General features: G+C 39.9%; 1 protein-coding gene across 7 annotated transcripts in view; it reads left to right on the top strand.

Moving 5' to 3' along the window:
- The window catches only part of LOC122570886 (homeobox protein cut), a 167,792-nt gene that overhangs the window by 60,008 nt on the left and 86,129 nt on the right, over positions 1-21,655 (top strand). For all 7 annotated transcript variants that reach the window (XM_043733819.1, XM_043733817.1, XM_043733816.1 and 4 more), the window contains one exon: positions 17,445-17,645. In XM_043733819.1, coding sequence (XP_043589754.1) covers positions 17,445-17,645 — 201 coding nt within the window. The remainder of the gene's footprint in view (positions 1-17,444; positions 17,646-21,655) is intronic.

Raw genomic sequence — 21,655 nt, 5'->3', positions numbered from 1 at the left:
GATATCTGTAACCTTCTCCAAATGCAACGTTCCCACCAATTTTCACATCAATTTTCTAAATTCCAGCTTACATAAGAAAATCACACGAATACACCGATCATTCATAATGGCCAATAACGAATCTTGTATACTTGTATTATTAATATTCTTAACATTTTCAATGTATTCGTAGAAAATTTCTTCCTCCTTAATACGATTGATAATTGACAAGAAAATAGAATTTCATGAGCAATTCTTAATCCGCTCTTAACACTAGAACTACCACACCAGTCAAATTGACAGGTTTTACAATTTTATTTTAAAATTCCTACTTTATGTTATATTTTTTTCCACAACGATGTAATGACTTTCGCAACGATAATTAAAAGATATAATGAATTTTATTTTATTTTTTATGTATTCAAATTCAAAATAATTTTGTATCAAGGCTACTTATACCAACACCAGTCAAAATGATTGGTACTTGTCAAAGCGTAAAAGGGTGCTGTAATCTATTTATCGAACCCCAATTAACCAGTTTCCTCGTTTTGTACAGCTTCCTACAGGTTTTTAAAATTTTTACCGCGTATCATTCAATATGATGATATCAGATATCAGGAAAATTGCGGATCGATCGCTAGATCGCTAGATGCTAACACTAGAAATACCACAACTTTATAAATTTGTCAAGCCTCGTTTAGGGATCATGGTCCCAGATGGATTAATAAATAAAAATATTTTATTATTACGTATTTTTTATAGAGCAGTCATTTTGACTGGTTTTGGTGGAAATAGCTTCGTGTTGACTATCGATAGTTTTAGTGTTAATATCCAAATTCTGACTTCTTACTTAAATCGTTACTAGACAAATAACATAGATTGTTCTGCAACTGGACAGAGAAGCAACTGGTTATTTAAACATTTAATCGCCATGCAACGTACACATTAATACACTTTGCCGTGGCGTATTACCGATCCTCAAATAATTCAGGCCTCTGAAACCATCGGAATCCCCTTTCGCGATTGCAATCGTAATCTTTGCGGCTGGCTTCAATGCGAAAGAAATTAAGGGAATTGAATTAACCGCGACGGGAGAATTTTCATTATCGGGAAAATTGGCAATTTTCCACTGTTAAGCGCGTAACGCCCGGTTCTTGTGCAGCCCCCTTGGGCAGACCAAGGGGCGGGCGCAGAGCGGGGGTGTGTGGAAACTCGCTTCCGATGTCTCGGTTAATTAGTATTGCTCGTACGAGCGAATTTCACCGTTGATCCCTGATGGGTGAGTCGCGTTTATTCGATTACTTAATTTTTAACGGCCCTCCGCTTCACAAGGAAGAACAAAGTGGCCGGATAGGCTGTGTAGACAAACGTGCAGGTGAAAGAATAATCGAGGAGTCAAGGGGACGGAGATGGTTCGATATAAAATGTTTCTTGTTAAAAGCGGCCGCGAATTTTGGTGTCACTTTCGTGTTCTGGTAAAATGGAAATTATCGGGAAATAATTCTGTGCAGTTATTAATAACTCTTTCGTTCAGAAATTATCTTGGAAATTATTTTATTGCGTCGCATTAAAAAAAAGAAAAGGCACATAGATAATTAGATTTCGCGTATGGTGAATTCGATACGTACGTTTTCCTCGATTTCAATGTATTAGCGTCGTTGTAACAAATGAAAGAAAATATCCTACGTCTTAAGAGACATTTCTAGAAACACAACTAAAACTGATAGACTATGGATCTATCTATCCAAATTATAAATATATAAAATATAATTAAAGGAAAGGATCGTTCGTAGCTCGCATATATCGTAACGGTTGTTATTTATGTTATTAATTATTTATTTTCTAAATGAGAGAACCGAGGCGAAAATACGAGCGTACGTATCGGATAACAGAGTTTTAAAAGTTAAGTTCTCGAGATATCAGCAGATTAAAATTAAGAAGAAATAAAACGAGAAACTGTTACACAAATCTGATCGTGGTTGGCAGCGAGGCGAAATATAAATTCTCGGAAACTCCGTCGAAATAACGTAAGACGAGGCAAAAAGTATTATGTCAAGAGATGAGTCACCAGGGTAATCGTCGAATTCCTGTCGACGCTTCTCGCCGCGAACATTAGTCTTCGCGGCTCCTTTTCGGAGTCGTGGCCGTTTATTTAACACAGCGTGCAACTAGTGAAATCTATCGAATAGTTGCTTCTTGGAACGAATCGAAGCGTATATAAGTATATATATCGACGCGAATATCGCTAATTATAGCGGTGACTGGGCAATACCAGAGCGACGACAACTTTGTTATTGGAAACATTGTAGATTTCGCAACTGTTTAGCGAGACAAGTAACAAATCGCGTCTATAAAAAGAAAGTCAATAAAATCTAGAAACAGACTATTTATATATATAAAATATATATCAATTATATTATAATATTATATATCACTCGACATATTCTCGGATTCCTTTTTATATGATTATATTCTCCAATTTCAGAACTATAAATTTGGTTAAGAGGTTCCTTTTACAATAATAGAAATACTTTTTATTGATACTTCTAGCGTTAATGCAAACAATCATAATCAGACGGTAGATGTATGTTATAGATGTAATTTAAATGTACAATCTGCTGACTCCATACAAAGGTAGTAAGTTTTACTTTTAATGACTAATTCATCGCTAATTAAACTTCATAGAAATCAAACCGATCAACTGCACTTTTTTCTCAGTTTCCTTATATAACTACACGATTAATATCCAATTCTTAAGAAACAAATGACTCGCCTCTATAACTTCATCTATTGCAAACAGACGCAAATAATAGTTTAAAAAGTATTGCTCGTAACACCGATGATTTTCTCTGGGTTTAAATTTATGAACGGTCTCGGCTGTACATTCTGCTCGAATTCACGTATCTTACAAACTGACTAAAGTACTGACACGCAGAATACTTCTGATTGCTTCTGAACAATATCGCGGGTGATGGAATATTTGCGATCACGATCTCCGTAGTATTAATATAGCTATTGTCCTACTAGGTTTAAAAATTAGCGTGAAAGATTGAAAGTAGTGTAAATGAGCCGACGACAGAAAGAAACCATTTAATCACATTCTCGGAAGGATGAGCGTTGATCTGCTTAGTCCGGGGCGTCCCGTGACTCCGGCAGTTTTCGTTTTTCCGCTTAACAAACCCCTGCCGGTGCGGTCCTCTCGTCCCCGCGCGCACTTTTGACGCTTCGCTTTGGAAATCCTTTGATTCCCATCTTTTCGAGGGCTCGGGAAACGTCGATGCGCCTTCGCATGAAAAGGGGTTCCTTGCAAGCCTGTCCCCTGATTGGGACGATAAAAGAGGGCCGCAGGGACCGAGCTGCGCGGGGAGGTAAAACACTAATTAGTTATCAAAGGCCGAGGAAGGGTTTGGTGACAAAATAGTAGATCCTGAAACGAGGAGCACCCTCGCTCCGCACCCCCGACAGATATACTACCATCATCAAACCCTCTAGTTTCTCTTCCTACGGACTCCCTTCTTCCTCGCTTCCTGCCTCCTCCCCTTTGCCCTCCTCGCCGTAGTCCCTTCTTCGTCTTTGGATACCGTCAGCTTCGTCAGTGTCTTAATACTCACGGGAGGACGGGCCTGTATTGATTTTCGAATCATTAATTCTACCTCTAATCAGAAGTTGTTGGGAGGCATTGAATGTGTGCGTGTGCACAGACGATGCACGTGTGTCTCTATAGCACATCCCTACCGCCGATATGTTCCGTAGCCAGGTATGTTTGACACGTTCTCGAACCGAGACGACGGCCTTGACGCAATATCGAGAGCTGTTTGGAAATATTGGCACGTGAGTAATCGTGTCGCAAAAAATTGCGCACAGGATTCTTAAGGACAGCGAACTGAATAAAGATCGATAGAACGTTGAGAAATTTGGGTTATTGAATACAGACAAGGTGAACATTTCGGTAACAAACGAACGGAGAATGTAAAAAATACAAAACACAACGGGTAAGATACGAAGGTTCTTAGATTTGTCTACTTATCGTGGTGAAGCGTTAATTAACAAAATAATTTGACAAGTTCTCTGAATTTTATCGTCGCGTTTATTGGTTGCTAAATATCGATTATATAGAAAATTAGTATAACATTTATTTCACAAGCTTGCGAATTCTTTTCAACGTTAAAATTCTTCGTAGGTATAGAACGTATACCGAAAATCGAAGAACGAAGTTGCGGCGGGACGAGAGAAGCTTTGCAGACTGGACGAGTAGTACGAACAATTAAATGGCGTGTTTCGCGCGTATGTCGACCGGGAAAAGGGGTGGCGGCGTTCTCCTCCAAGTAGCTCGGTCGTGGTGTGGGTGTCGTGAGTGGTCCAGGGAAAAGGGGGTTGACGGTTGCACGCACAGGAACTGGCCGGGCCAGGCGGCCATAAATATCGCTGCGTTCTTATATTTTCATCACGGCCATCATTAAAATTTATGTTATGATCAGAAGTGCGCGTATATATCAGAGGACGCGTTCCGGCGTTGCGGCGCGGCTAACGGCGCGCCGTTGAGGGTGGGTTACGCGGTAATATTGTAATCTATGTGTGGAAGAACGCGGGAAGAGAAACACAGGAGAGATGAAAAAGTGGCTTCAATGGCAGCCACACACCGTTGTAAGGGGGTAGTTTCCAGTCGGGGGTGGAAGAAGGGTGCCGAACGGAAACAATGACGTCTATACCAAATCCCTGTTTCTACCCTCTCCCTCACGCTGACTGCCATTAGACTCCCGCGGCGGCCCTATAAAAATATAGCCCGTATTGTGCTCGCTCAGGTATCGATATCCTCGCAGCCACTAAAAGTCCCTGCTGTCTTCGCCACATGTATCTTCGTACAACGCAAGCCTGCGCCCATCCACCCTGTCTCGCACTCCTTCGCCAACTATTCCTTTTCCATTTTTACCTATTATTTTGTTGCTTTTTAAACGCACATTATTCTTCTTTACCTTAATTCGAATTTAACCGATGCTTGGTCTTGCTATGGGTCCCGAGATTTTTCTTATTCGTATAATTATACTTCTTCGTTTTGTGACCTGTAGACTAATTAACTTGTTATATATATTTTTACCATTTCTAATGCAGTTCTTTTATCTTTATTAAGATTATTAATTTCATGATTACGGAAAGTTTTGGTTAACTGGTTGCACTGGTTAGACAGGTTAAAAAAGATCTCGCTTTTAAGGAAAGGATATTTTTCGTTGCATATAGCATATATTAAAACTTCCTTATATCGGTCTTGAATTGTTAAGATATTGTTTAAGGAAAGGAAGACGCTATGTTATAGTATCTTTACATTACACAGTCTAATTATTAAATATATTCAGTCTCTCTTATTCTTCTAGTAAAAACTGTAGATCCATTCGGACCTTCGACAAAACAATCAAAAATAACAACCTTGAAGTTCAAATATTAAACTACCGAACCCATTGTAATAATTTAAACACGCTTGCCTGCGCACGTACTTCGCGTTCCTCAAAAAACGTCCATCAAACTGAATTACGCAAATTCTACATGCCAAAGACTTTCAAGCAGAATAACTATCGGTACGATCTAATAATCAAAGAACTCGATAAAAGGTCCAATTTAAGAACAATGATGCAAACACGAGAAATTTTCAGCAATACTAACTGACCAACCGAACCAACCGATTAGCTGACTAATTCAAGGACCGTAATTGAAATGTTTTAACGTCGAACTGAAAGAGGAGACATTGTAGAGGAGGTTTCGATAAAAACTTCGCGATGGTGAGAGACGAACGAGGCAAATGCAGAGACGAACGAGACGCGACGATCAGTCGGCTCAGATCACAAAGATGATTCGCTTTTAGCGTATGGCCATTGTCGTCCGTTGGACCGAGCAGAATCGAAATGGCAAACGGTAACTCGATTGGCCGGCCTATACACGGATTGCGAATTATTTCTCCTGTGGTGGCGCGCTCATTTCGCGGCCAAACAATCGTGATCGATTCATGCAAATTCCAACAATCGCCCTGCCCACCGACCACTGTCCCTTTCGCCGATTCCGCCGTATCAAGTCCTCCATTGTCCCAACCGAAATTCGTTTTCGAGAGCGCGCCGCGATCCCCAAGAGCTTTCCGATCGGAAAAATCGGACTCTCGAAAATTCAGAGAAAATAGGTTTCCTTCTTTCTTTGCTATACGCGTTAAGCTGGTTAATTCATAGTAATGGTCGTATTGTCAATCGGAATATTTATCGAATTATTTGCGTATAATAAATGTATCGTTTTATCCTCGTGTGGTTTGCCGATTGATTTTATTTATTGAAAGATCTAGGAATTATGGTATTTTAAGTGGGACGTGGATTTGATAAGTTTTAACGTTTAATATAAAACGGAGTTATTGTTCGACTGAAAGTTAATCGAAATAAAGATTTAATAAAGGATAATATTGCTGCAAATATCTTCGATGATTAATTGTATATTGCGAGTACAAAATTTCACAAGATATTGATCGAATAGAATGAAACTAGATATCAAATAAATAAATGTTTTATGTCCTTGTAATAATCAATTACTAAGCAGTAATTTTTTTCTTACAACTGCATAATTTATAATTTTTTATATTAAAGGAAGAACGTAGACGCAAGTAAAATCAATTGGAAAATGAAGAATAGCAAGCAGATGAATTCGTAATTTTATAGAAACATTGTAGATTTATTATATTTTTTATATGGATGATCTTTCGCAAATAATACAGACAAAGCTTTCTTTTCCCATTATCTTTTAAATTCCTCGATGTATACAAACCATCGATAGAGTGAATGAAACTTCAATCATCGGTGAAATGAGTAAAACTGAGCACTAAGAAAGCCAATGAGACATTCACTTCTACCGTACAGGCATATAATCGTTAAACTTTCATTTTTACTAACGAGAAAGTATTTTTAAACGTCGGATGGAAGCCGCTCCTCTTGCCCATCTAATTTATACAAAAAACAAGCTCCATATTTAATTATACATCGGCGTGGTTGATATCTTTCCTCGAGAGAACGAGGATTTTTCTAAACGTGGCTATGGTCTTTTTTCCATTCGTATTGGAAAAAGGAAGTAGACGCCGACGCTTCCTAAGAACGCCGGCTGAAAGAAATAGCCCGTTTCTCTCTTTCCGCAGCAGATGATCACCGATTTTTTCCTTACGCCCATCGTGATTTATTAGTGGATCGCGCGTGAGAAGATCTCGGGTGCTGACTCGCACGTGTGTCTGGAATTCGCCGAGGGAATGATTGCATAGAGAAAAAGAGATTAAAAATAAGTCGGGTAGCAGCTTCGACTGGCTGGCATCGCTGTGTCGCAGAAATAACGACTGATTTGGTTTTCCTAATATTCCATGTCTATCTATAATTAACTCGAAAATGAACTATAGGATAAAAATTCTATTTTTAACAATATTTACAATATTCCATCGTAATTGTCATCTGAATACTTAATGCTTCGATTTTTCACTTTCGCTGCGATTTAAAAGCATACAATTCATTCGTAGCTTGTAAAATCTTCGAATAAACCGATCACGTGACTCGTTTCAACGTAAGGTTTAATACAAAGGTTCTATCTGAAACGATCTATCGTAATATCTGATATATCTCGTTCCAAATCAAACACGTGATATTTGCCTCTGCCCAACATCGATCAGCTGCAACCTAAAACCTTCGAAAAATGCCCATTTGCAAACTCACTAACGGCCTGAAACAGCATCGTCAAACCTCTCGATCGTTTGCCTGCGGCCAAAACACGAGGCATCTTCGTTCGGGGCCATGATTATGCGCTGCAGGCGTATCGCGAGTCGACGAGAGACTTGAAAGAGTGGCCGTGTCTAATGATGTTTAAGAAGGGGCTTTAATTTTTCATTAGGACAACGGGGAACATCAAAGGGGTTCGTTCGTTTTTTAACCGGTGCCTCGGGGCTAGTTGCTCGGGAACTGATGGCCCCGCCATTGGCATTGTCGTCGTCGTCGTTGTCGTTCTCGTCGTCGTCGTTCTCGTCGTCGTCGTAGCGCCCGGTTTCTATCTACGAACCCTTCATCCGCCACCCCTTATCCATCGTCGTCACGATGTATTGACATTTCTTAAATATCGCCGTACGGACGCGTTCTTATTGGAATACGCGCTCTTTGTCGCTCCCTTGCTTTTCCCTCTTTTTTTCTCTCTTTCATTCGAGTCTCTCTTCTTTCGATGTGAATGTTGAAACTGGTCCCACACGTGGGAACCTGTGCCACATGGAGTGCCGTCCTCGGCACACATGCTTCGGAGAAAAGCAAACGAAGGCGACGCGACGGTCGATGACCCTCCGAAAAGTATCTCGTTCGAGAAGAGGACCGCGTTTATTGTCCTACGATTAATGGACCTCCCAAGACCGCCGGCTACAGACGACTTCGGCCCTCGCGGTTTTCTTCGTCGCCTTCGGCCGCTTCTTTCCAACGGATTTTCGATCGTCGTAGTTGCAGCGGTTCTTGCTAACTCCGAGTAGAGCCTTTGGAAAAGTTTGGACATTTTGCACAGCGTCACTGTTTATCCATTAAAATTGAGGAAATTGTGAGAAATTGAAGGATGAAGATATTGTATAATGTGAGTGAGTGATGCGAAGTGTATAGAATAAAGCATGTATTTTGTAACGTTATTTATTTTCATTTATTGGCTTCGTTTTTCCAATTCCCATGAATTATGCTATTATAAATTTACATTTCTATGCATCTTTAGTTTGATAGAAGTTTGCTAGGAGTTTCATAGGTAATCAATAAAGTTGTACTACGTACATCCATGTGTGCGTACGGTAGATATTTAAAAAGGAACGATATCATAATACAAGACAGAGTTTTTCCTCTGTTTAACGGTGAGTAATATATTTCTTTTAAACTGCCAACCCAAAAACTCAGCCAAACCAGAAAAATATTCTGCTACTAATAAATCGTTGAGTAGCCAATAATCTTCCATCTCGGAAAACTTCCCGATTTTGTAGTTCTTCGTAGATTGCGGTTGGAGTAAATATATTTCCAAAGATATTCGCAACAAGATCTTCGTCGCTGATTGAAAATCGGCCGAACCAGCGAACAAGCGAATATCGACGGATTCTCGAACGTCATACACCTCGGAACGAAATATTCATAGACACAGGGAAATAATGGCCGTCGCGAGACAATATATCGCAGAAATCCCTGTTCTTAGGGAGGGCCCCGAGAACGTCACATGCGCGAGCACTTCAACGGACTACTAATTCAGGCCGCGCCAATCAGCGCGCCATTTAATCAGATCGAAACAAAGAGCACTCTCATCTATTTCACTTTGCCTCCGCGTTGCGTTTCTGCAGTGGCACAAAAGTGTCCCGAACAAAGCACGAATTAGCATCGATGGTATTCTGCTCCCGTCGAAAAAAGAGGAGACCCCTGAAAGCTCCTCCGTTATGGAGGGGGCTAAAAGAGAGAGAGCGCGCGCGAGAAAAAGAGAGAGAAAGAGGGGGAACAAGTAAAGAGGGGTCGAACCTCGGGTATTCTCTTTCGCGACTCGTGTGTATGCTTCGAGTGTTTCCCGCCGCATATTGCACGTAGTACCTAGCGGGACTTAGAGCCGGTCGATATCTTAATAATAAATACAAGAGGGGTTCACCCTGATGGCTGGTTGGTGTGAGATTGAAGAAGGGGGCTGTGGGGAGGTGATTGGGGGAGGTGGTGGAACGGCGCCACGGTGTATCGGTGCGGTAAAGAGAGCCTGCGCTAGATAGGGTAGCAGAGCACGACGAAGGAACAGAGCGAAGAGGTGGGGTGAGGGAGTTCGAGAGAACGAGAAGAAGGAAAGGGAGAAGGAGAGGGTGGAGATCATTCGCACCTCGAGGTGTAATGAGAAAATTTGAAATATCACGACCGTCTCCTGCCTCCTGCCACCAGCCAAAAAAATATAACGCCGCCGCTAGTCATAAACGGCTGATCCAAACCCCGTGCCACCTTTCCACCACCCCCTCTGTTGCCACGCGGGAGATTATAAAGACGGCTGGTGTAAGGTATTCCTCCCTTTCTTGCCACCATATAACGTCCCGGCCCTTGGTGTTCAACCGGGCAACCGCGATTCTACACACACGTTCACAGTCCTTTGCTTACGACCACCGATCGATTTACTTCCCCGTATCGATCGACAGAAATTCTTAGGGAGAGTTTGTAGTTGTACAAATATCGGTTCGAAGGGTCACCGGATGGTTTAAAATAGATATTTCGTATATAGTTTCTTTGCAATGGAATGGAAAGCTGGATATGGTTTTTCAAAGCTGTTTAATGTTTCGTTGTCTGTTTGAAATGTAATTCACGTATAATAACATATAGCGTATAAAGCGAAACATAGTTTGGACGTATACCTCGCTGTATAAACACTTTCGATTTCCTATTAGCCTAAAATGCTGGCGTTACGTTCAAAAGCCATATCCTTGTAAACGATTTTCAAATGTTACATTCGCGTACACGTCTGACGCTTACTGAAAATTCTAGCATGACGTGTCTACATCAAAGCTCTTGCGAATACGATAAACATGGTAGGGATATCAAATATCTTTTTAAGTTTCAAACACCGTTCGCGAATTTGTAACAGGCATCGTTTGCGAGAAAAGCGAAAAAAATAGAATGATCGTAAAATGTTCTTGAACGTCTTGCGTAATAATCGCGATCGCATAAAAATATTTCGCGAGGATCTACCATCGATACTTTGCCGTTGAGACTCGTGTATTTTAAAACGACGCACAATAGTCGGACATTACTGCGGCGTGTCAAAGGTCAGACATAGGAAGTCGCGACTAGCTGGATCACGCGAATCTGGAAACGAAACCAAAGGCGTAGTAAAACACGTCGTAAAGGTAAACGATGCATTTCATGTTAATTAGATATTCGTTTTAGCTGCTAGTATAAATTGCTTTATTTAGCTGCTGCGGCTTTCCTTTTATTTCGAAAAAGTATAGAGGGGAATAGCGTGGCACACGATCGTTAAAATTCATTTCAATGAGAACGAGTATCATGGAAACGCCTCTAGTAACGTCTCGGCATGAATGCGTGTTTTATGGTTTAAAAAAAAAAAAAAAAAAAAGAAAGAAAGAACACTCGAGGTGAAAGCACGTGCGAGGTATTCGAAAATAAATTTCCAAATGAGAGAATAAATCAAAGAAGTGTATCTTGTATATCGTAGTTCGACGTCGTTACGCTCGTTTGATGTGCAAAGAGTTCCATTATAGTGATAAAGCAGATGCGTGCATACACAATTTTAATTTGATAATTGCTTAACACGTACTTATGTAGATTATGGAGAAAATTGTACGGTACACATTGTTTTTAAATGATCTGATAATGAGATAATTCATTCAAATTTGACAAGTGGTTTGCTTGTAATTATTGTACATCTGTTGTTTCTATATGGATGATTTACATTTATTCTAATTAAGGTTCATATTGCTTCAATGAGTGACCAGTATCGTGTCTCGTTAATCTTCAATTATGAATTTTTAGAAACACTTTAACATATGTTAACGTATGTTTAATTGTATCAAAAATTGGATTTCAATTAGGTAACAGTTATAACAAGTATTTGGGAAGTACTATTCATGTATTTTCCTAATATTTTATATATAGTTAATATAATAAATTACACATGATTGATACTTCCATACTCAATAGACATACTCAATTTTCTATTAATTACAAGAAATTGCTATCAAGGAAACACAATTTGTTTAAGGAACCTTTCTTTCGTTACATCTATCAATTATTCGAAAAATATACCTATAGTACGATCAATTTTTCGCGATTGAAGCAGCGTTCCAAGGGACATTTATTGCTTACAAAATCTCTTCACGATGTCGATGTACTTTCAATGCTTCTTAACCAATCACATATATACTTTATTTCTATCAAACCGGATTACAACACAAAAGAACAAATTCTATATAGTGACATCGAAGATTGATCGAATGGAAAAGCATAAGCCCGAAAGAATTTAAAACTACCAGGGGATTTAAATTGGAAATAAACGATTAAAAATTAATCAAAAAAGCAGTATCAATCTCCCGCTTTCTTTTTTTCTCGCGCTTCTCACAATATCCAGAGTGAAGTGATACTGGGGTGCAGGTCGCATCGAAATACACACGCATCGATCCAACCGGAATTCCCGATGCCTCTCGCGCATTAGTCAACCGTCACGAAATAAATGGTAGAAAAGAACGGGACACGCTGATGATTCGGGCCAGAGCGTAAAAATAGAAATACGCGCGGCGGGGTGGGTGCGCGAGCCGCGAGGGAGGCTGATCTATTCGGGATATTCCGCCGGCAGGGCACAAAGAATGCTCGGCGTTTGACGGGCTACGACACCGCGCGTCGCCAGCTGCGACACTCGCATGCCGTGCACTCGCAAACGTTCTCGAATCACGCTTATACGTTGCCTATGCCAACTCGCTACGAGTGCTCATTGACGATTGCCCGTTTCCTTTCTGAATTCCGTCAGATTACTCAAACTTGGCGAAAAGATGGGGAAAATGTAGAATATGCAGACACGATGACTTTAAAAGTAGAGTTGACTTTAAGACACGTTTAAGTAAATTTTGACTTCTCTGGACAGACGTACTTCTATTTGCGTATAGTCTATGTACGAAGATGTTTATATGTAGAAGTGCGAAGAACTTTCTATGTATACTGTACGTTTTATGCTGAGATGACTAAGAACCGTTTTATTAGTGCTTTGTATTGGGTTGTCCGGAAAGTTTCTTTCGTTTTATGAGGAAATAATAGACGCACATCTTTTTTTGTTTTGTATTATTTTGTCGAATTACGTACGATCTATTTTGTTCTGTTGAGATAAACAGAATTGGTTTTACGTTTGTATGAAGGTGCACTGTTGTAAAAAACACGTTTGCGAAAGAAAGACACTTCCGGACAACCTAATATTGGGAAGTAAATTTAAGTAAAGGCAGTGGTGTTTTATAAGATGTACAAGGACCATATTTGTATAATTCATTTCCCGTGAAAATGTTCATAAATTCATAAATTTGTTGTAAACTTATATTATAATATAATATTGTTATTATGGTTTTGAATATAAATATGTGACAATGTAAGGCACAGAAATTGATGATAGATTTTCTTCGACGATGATTCTTTATTGCCAACAATGTTACTTTTCAACGTTCTTTGCATACATTTCTACCTATCTAAATTTGAAATATTTGTCGTTATACTGGACATAAGTATCAACTTGAGCTTATGTTACTTTCTTCTTGCGCTTCTATAAACGTACTATAACATCAGGAACACTACCGCCTTCTTGCAGCCTATACTACTTACGTTCGGCTTCTGTATTACGGATCGTTTCTAATCATCTAATTGCGTATAGTTTTATTAATTCCTTAGTCAACTGTCGCGAAAGCGCATATCTAAAATTTGTATAAAATTCACTGCACGAAATTTGAGGATCAATTTCCATTCAAATACTTGGCAAGCTCGGGTTATATTAAAGTTACATAGCTGTATACCTACATAGGTAGGTACATTAAACTAAATCAATCGTTATATCAACGTCATTCTGAGATCATAATTTTTCCGAGGCCAATAGTAATTTAACAACAGCCTGGAATCGTTCCGTAAAAGAAATCACGATCATGTTGAGAAACGAACAATCGAGAGTTGCGTATCGTATTTGGGAATCGTATTGAGAAAACGAGTAAGCAAGAAAAAGAGAATTTTCTTATCTATAAATCTGAAATGCTGCAAGAATCGGCGACGCTTCCTTCTCTCAAGAAAAACTTTGTCGAAAACGGAAAAAGATTTGAATTACAAATGCCGTGTGGCGGCCACGAGGATACACGAAACCGTGGCCGCGAAATTACAACGAATTACGGGGCTTAATTACACGACACAGCGAAGTCTTTGAACGGGCAGAAAACGTGGAAACAAGCATTAACACGACAGAAACCGATCGATGCCCTGGTAGTTGATCCGAAAGTGCGTGACCACCCGGCCTAAAAGCAGCCCCGAAGCAGGTTCTTGCACACGCGGGCAACGTGCAATGAGCCGCGATTCCGTATATCGAATCGGTGAGTGGCGATCGATCGATGCTCAGAACGCCGTGCAACTCGGATAACCGTCAATTTGCGAAGGGGTGTAAGACGAGCGTCGGACCCAAGACGAAACGCCTTGTCGTGATCGAAACTTCACCTCCCCTTCTCACTCTGTCAGGGTCGAAAGGCGAGTACGTAATAGGCGCTGTCTGACGATCGAACCGAACAGGCTCCTGCTTCCTATCAATCCTGCGAATTTTCTTTGTCAAGCGATGTCATAGACGAAAAACGAACGTGATCTCTGTCGCGTTGAATTATTGTGTTTCGCAAAATATCTGTGTTAACGCGTTCGACTCTGATACAAGTCAGCAGTCACGGCAAAATCTGTTATATTTTTTCATTTCTTTCATATGGGAACGGATATTCAATTCTGTACACTGTCAATCAATCACATATTGTTTAAATCGTTTCTGTCGTTTCGTTTTGATATTGAATATGTGTGCTCGGTTTTCTTTTTAAATATTGAAAAAAATGTTGATAGAATGTTCGCGATGGAGATAGGAAGTTGAAAGATGCGAAAGTGTACATATACGATATGCGAAATCATGTGATACGTCCAAACTATAGTAGTTATAATATTTAGTGGACGAAGCGAATCTTTGTTCAGGTTTCATACCTCAACGCGTATTGCCAAAGGTATGAATTTGCATGAACAAGCTCAGTACGATCATAACGTTAGTCGTATAATGTTTTTCACGAAACTTCCTATCATCTATGAACTATGATCAAACGTTCGAACAATTGTCAACGTTCAAAACCATTCTTATCCAGCTACAATTAATTCATAATACGTCGTACAGGTGGAAGGAAAGGGACGTTTCGCGTCTCCTTATTTTCCACGTTAATATCGCCTTCGACAATGGAACATTTAATGGCAATATTTCATAGGCAATCTATTAGAAATCAACGATCGTTGAAGCAATCATATCGATTGATACGAAGAAGGAAGAGAATCAAGGAGGAAGCATCTGAAAGCCTTGAAATGAATCGAAAGAGCGGAAGAACTGCTCGAGTTTCCCGTAATCCCATAACTTAAATTTCTTAACAGCCGATTGTTGATAGAACAACGACAAAAGCAACGTCGTTAGGAACGTTCAAAGAAGCCATTATCTTCCAACGACTTCCGCCGCTAATGTGACGATCGCGGACGGACGATCTTTATCGGCGATCTTCTCGATCCTCTTCATCAGCCTTGTATAGCTACGCTGACGTTGCTCCCCCACTTTTCCAAACGACTCGTGACAAATACACAGGATGAGCCTCGACAGCCTATCGATACTTCGTCCGCCATTCCGATGAACGTGCATCGTGCACTCGGATATGTATTTATGCTTCCCGTATCATTTCGTAATTATCGATAACATCGTCAAGGCTTTTTGCAGGAAACAATGGGTCATTACTACAGCTGTCTCGTACTTCGTCTCGACGACCACTGTCTCTCTTTTTGTCGTTTCGATGTCGGCTACTGTGGTCGTCTTCTTTTTTTTTTTTACGATCTTCTCTCTTTAATAGTCGAACCACCGGATGACTAGCGGATGTACATTTCGATTGTTCGAAATTTTCGTTTGCAATTTTACGCTGCGATACGCTTTTGATATTCAACTTTGAACGTTTAGGATGTATCTACTGTCTTCTTTTTTTTTTCTTTTCTTTTTATATATGGAGTTGAAAAGATCTTATTTCTACTTGTTCTACGTGTCACACGACAGAATATTTGAATTATTTACGTTGACCTTCCGATCAATAGCTACCGGTACCATAAATGAAATGTAAGATTTGTATACCGCGATAAATGGGAAATTATGGTAAATGAGATCGCGAAGGCTAATATTCTGGAATAATATATAATTATTTGTAATTCATCGACAAGTGGTAAAGTCGGATATCGGGAATATTCTACGATCGTCGGCCGAAGAGTTGAGATAGTTTTAGTGTAGAAATTAATATTCTCTAACACTCGTGTAGAATCCATTTCTATGCACAGGTTGCATTCGATATTCTCTTATAACTTTGTCATTTGTATTATATTTCCTTATAAATCTGTGCACTATATTCCTACCGTTCGACTGGAAATATCAGAGATTTCTTGCATAATCACAGAATTAGAAATTAACCGACATGAAGTACAATTTTAATCCTTGCAGACATAGATGCAACGTAACATATTCTGGATGCAAATGTAACAATGAATTTCCGGACGAATAAATTCCTACGTTCTCGATACTGTAAATTCAGGCGACAGATCGTTGAAAAAAGATGCGTTCACTTGCCAGTATATCGACGACGATTGAACGCAATTGGTTCCATGAAGAAAGAAAAATATGGAAAGAGAAAAAAGTCGAACTCGTACGGTCAAAGAGAATTATAGGAAATATATGCGGGTCGTGAACGAGCATGTTATAGGATGGCCGTATGCACGATTCCGTGTTGCCGTACAATTTCAAATCGAAGAGAAGTTAGCGTCGGTGTTTCGCGGAACGATCGATCGATGCTTCGATGCATCGAGTAAAAACTGACGTGGACTTGTTGCCTATTAGTCCGCGCGGCGTTCTCGATATTTTACTACCGAATTCGCAATTACTTTAATTGCTTCCAGATGTCAATTAATGACTTTAGCATATGCCGTTGCTGTACAGATTGGCCGAATAGACGAAGCACTGGAGTGGGACCGGAACGCATGTGTTTGTCATTACGGCACCGCGATGATTTTATCATCTTTGAGAACGTTTCCGTGATTCCTCTTTAGCCTTCTAGTGTCACTCGTATCGAAAATATATCGATATTCAACAAGCTAAAAATACGAACTCGTAGTAGTTATTATTAGAAAAACATGTTTCTGCTCCTACATTTTACAGAAGCTCATACAGTGTCCCAAGAATATATCGTTATATCTAAAATCTCTAAAATTTGTATGAGTACTTATGAATTGATAGTGATTGAATTAAATGAAATAAATATAGCTCATGTGTCGATTAATTATTTGCCAGGTATTTCCAGCAAGACTCGCAAAATAGTAAATTTAGACACTAATTTCAACTTATCCCAAACCCTCTATGAATAGATAATTTGATTAATCGACAGAATTCCATTTGTGTATATATCTGTCGTAGCATGACAAAATAGTTAGCGTACTAGGAAGATGGTTAAAAATTCTTTTATCGAGATAAAACCAATTAAACTGTATATATTTGTTTTGAAATCGGTTTCCTAAATAATTTACTTCTCTTAGGTAAACTATCTTTGTGGCAAGTCGGTGATATCAATTTTAATTAAACATTACGTAAGAATTAAATAATCTTATAGGTACGTAAGGGTAGAGGTTTTAATTTGCTATTTGATTTGATTGCAGAGGGCGACATTGGCGGAAAAGGAAGTTTCTGCATTGAAGGAGCAACTTGCCGCGGCAAATGATGGGAATTCGAAGACTGAGGGACATAAACTGTCTCAGACTCCACAGGCAAGTGATCAGCAGCAGGTACACGATGCCAGCAATCCCAGGAGGACGCCGAACAGCAACCTGGAACAGGAACTGCAAGCGAAGGACAAAGAGGTGAGTCTCGTATTTTAACTTTCCCAAAGTTTCCCTACGCTTCGCTCAAATCGTCAAATTGATTACGATACAATGAAAACTAAACCTAACTAAAATTCGAAAGATTTTAATATTAAATTGGGGTGAAGATGTTCATAAGAATTGAGAATCTTTCGGTTTCGTTGCAATCGTGAACAGTTCGAGCCCTTCAGCAGCCATACTGATCTAAACTCTATAAATCGAAAAATAAAGAAAAGTGACGGCGTTACGATTTACAATAAATAAATTTACTTAGAATTTTCTATTACATACGCCATTTGCGTCTTGCGAAAAAGGGTAGTTTACAGAAAAATGCAGTCGATCCGTGACTGTCTTTCAAAGGAGCTCGCATTAACGCAATCAATTTGACGCGAAAGGAATTACAGGTGGACGAAATCTCGAAATAAACTTGTACGATTGTCGATTAATTATTGAAAATGACTCGCGAATGCATCTCGAATTTGAAGCGTTTTAACGGTTAAATACGCTGGCTTTTTCATCTGTAAAAACGGCACACGGAAGCGAGTGCATCGAGCTTCTCACACCGATACAACACCGTGTAATTCCGTTGAACTGTTGCACACAGAGATTTGCGCCGCGTGCGCGTTGAACTGAATGACTGACGTACTCGATAGAGCACGTGGTGGCCCTCCCTCACCCCTTCGTTCGTCCTCGTCTCTCTCTCTCTCTCTCTCGATCACTCTCTCCCCTACCCTTCTCTTTCTCTCTCACCCTTCACTGTTTTCTCTGCGGATCGTACGCACGAAGCACGCGCACACCAGTCGGTGAAATTCACCCCCGAGTGCACTTCACCTTCCCGATTCGCGATAAACGCCTGGAATCACGCTTTCGGTACGCAAAGTGTGACTAATGGCAGTCGACGAACCGACGGAATTGGTAATGAAAGAAGATCATAAATAGGAAACGCGGTATCGATGAATATTCATCCGGTCGGGGTTGGGTCGAGGTTGGGAATCGTTTGGATTTTGACGAAGATGGTTTGACATACGCTCTATGGATATATCAAGAGCCACGATGAATCGACTGCCTACCTTGCTTTCCTTTTCATCGATTCTACCTGTGAATTCGTGACAAATTGACGATCAGAGAATTTTTAACGTGCATAAATTGCTTTGTTTTGTTGTGTGGCTGTACGTCGACCTTAATTGAACGATTGTGTGTTCAAGGAAAAGGGTATAAATGAATTTGTTTGAGAAATTGATATTCTATACGTATAATTTTTCAGTATATATCCTACCTGTTTTCTTGTATTCGTATGTAATTTATCCGTGCAAAGAGTAATTCGAAATTATTCTTTATTTATCTGATAGAGAACACAGTACTTCGTTAATATATCATATTATTCGGAAGTTTTACTAACAGGTTAATATTTCAACGAATGAATTAAAAACGCACTGCTACTTTACTATTATGGTATATTATAATCAAGCAATACCTTATCAGAGACCGTAAAGCGGCAGTTTTTTAAAGCGTAGTATAACACTACGATATTTTATTAAGGTAGACTGCAGCGATGCAAGCCTCTCCTAAACTGCATTCCGTCGCGTTAAAATCCTCGTAAAGTCTTCCCACGGACTCTTAAAATAACATTCCATTGTTATATACCATCTAAAAGATCCTTCTACGAAATCGCCTCATTTTCTACTAACATTCCACCAAACTATATAATGTACCAAATATCGCTCTATTAAAATACATATACGAGATTCTCCACGATATAACGAAACGCGTGTCAATTAAAAATTCATTGCAAAGATTCATCTATACCGTATATCGTTCGCATAACTCCTCTCCGCGTTTGCGAGTCTACGGACTTGCCCCATTTTCCAGTAACATTCCACAAAACCATACGCTTTACAAAATTCCGCTTCGTCCAAGAAGCGTACATAAAATTCAACATAAGAAAATGTATTTCGGTAGACAAAAATTCACCGTCATCATGCATCCGAATCTTTGAAAGTCTGGTTGGAAGCAGATTACCAACTGGAAAAAATCGAACCGCGCCTAATTCCACCGTCAGCAAGGGGGTCTCGAGTTTCGCGGCTGTTGCAGCCCTCGAGAAAAAAAGGACACAAAGTGGTCAAACCCTTGAGCGACGGTTTACGGATCGGAGTCTTGTAAGAACCTCTCGCGGGCCACGAGAAGGGTGCATAATGCGAGCGGCACGAGGGCGGGAGAACCGAGTCCTTTAAACAAAGGCGAAAACACTTAAAAGCTCTGTTGCCGGTGGTGAGAAGGTAAGCGCGCGCGCGCGCGCGCGCGAACACCAGAAAGGAGTGATAAAAACACCGCTAAGAGTTCAATAAGTATCCTGCTTAGGGCCAATAATGCTGCCACCCCTTTTCCACCCTCGTCCGCCCCAGCTACCACTTTGCACTGGCTGCTCTGGTATTCCCGTTTCGAAGGAAATCGTTCGCTTCAGCCCGAGTTGTAATCTCGAAGCTCGATAATCCAACCGGCCTCCCCCCGCCATTCTTTTTTCTCTCCCCTTCGCCGATTCTCGAAGGGTAACCGGAACAACCCCTTACCACCGAACGCGGCAACGACGCCTTTTCACGGATAAGAATTTGCTTCGCGGACAATGTCTTTATTGAGAAGCCATCGCGCGCGACAGGGATGATTTTTATTATTCCCCGATTAAGGGGTGGAAATCGGTAGATGACGGGATGCTACGCTGGCCCCGGATGATAATGAGGAGTAAATAATGCGACAATGTAGCCGAGGAAAGGAGTAGTTCGATTATCTTCGCTGGAGATGAATCGTTGGCAGGCTCGTGCTATCGAGGGACTGGGTTTATGGTTACCAAGCGAGGAAATCAATTGATAGGGATGAAAGAGACGTTGTTTTGCACGATGGATTTCAGACCATTTATTTAGAAAGGGGATAGCTTCCATGATCTTCGTTTTTCTTCCTTTTAATTTATATACAAGGCGTTTCGGAATTAATGCTATATAATCTGTAGGAAGGAATTTGTCGTAAAGATGAGGCACATTTCTTGCTGCAAGCTTTAGTTCTGAACAAATCGATGTTGCTTACGCTTCTTCGACGAGTTTTGAGATTCGAGGCCAGCGACATGTAACGTAAATCTTTTAATATATAATATACAACTTCTTTGAAAGTTAGAACACGTTTCCAATGAATTATCTATTCCTAACTCGCAATGAAATAAAATTGTTTTCTTCAAAATCTTTCTAGAATTAAAAAGAAAATTGTCTAAATGATTAATGGTCGGCAATAAGGAATTTTGTTACAATTAGAACATCACAATCGACCATTGTTTAAGAGCTATTCTTATCGGCAGAGCGTCTTATAGAAATCAGAATGGAAATCAGCTAAATGCTTTCTACCGTGGCGACTGACGTATTTGAGTTATAAATATCACGAAGTCATCATTTTATATCGGGGACATTCGAGACCAACATTTTTCGATTGTTTACAGTATCGGCCACAAAAACCGGATTCCTTTGATCTGCCTCCGACGAAACATATAATTATTAAAAAAAAAAAAGAAAGAAAAGAAAAAGGAGGAATAAGAAAGAAGAAGACGAGAGTTTTTCTTGAAACGTAGTTGTAAAATTCTCGACTCGAACTTTATTTATTATCTCTAGAAATCCCAAATAATATTTGCAGTAGATATTTCTCTGGAATTTGAAACGTTTTCTTTTCTCCGATTACACGTATACGTACAGTTATTTCTTAGAACAGATAGATAGCACTTTTGAAAGACGAAGGAATTTTGTTTTTCGTTATTACCGACTTGGATTCGATATTACTTTCTAACGAATATTGGAGCAAACACGTTACGTATCTGTACGATTCAATCATAAATTTGTCATACAGCGGAGGCAAACGATTCGCTGATGACGTTCAAGATCATTTGCTTTTCATCCATAGAGGACACAGCGATAAACAAATTTATTATCGTACCGTAAATTTCAAACACCTTGAGTGACGGTCGATATGGCGCTTTC

This window comes from Bombus pyrosoma, linkage group LG9 (assembly GCF_014825855.1).
Source record: "Bombus pyrosoma isolate SC7728 linkage group LG9, ASM1482585v1, whole genome shotgun sequence".
Lineage (NCBI taxonomy): Eukaryota > Metazoa > Arthropoda > Insecta > Hymenoptera > Apidae > Bombus > Bombus pyrosoma.
This window is presented reverse-complemented; position numbering and strand designations above follow the sequence as displayed.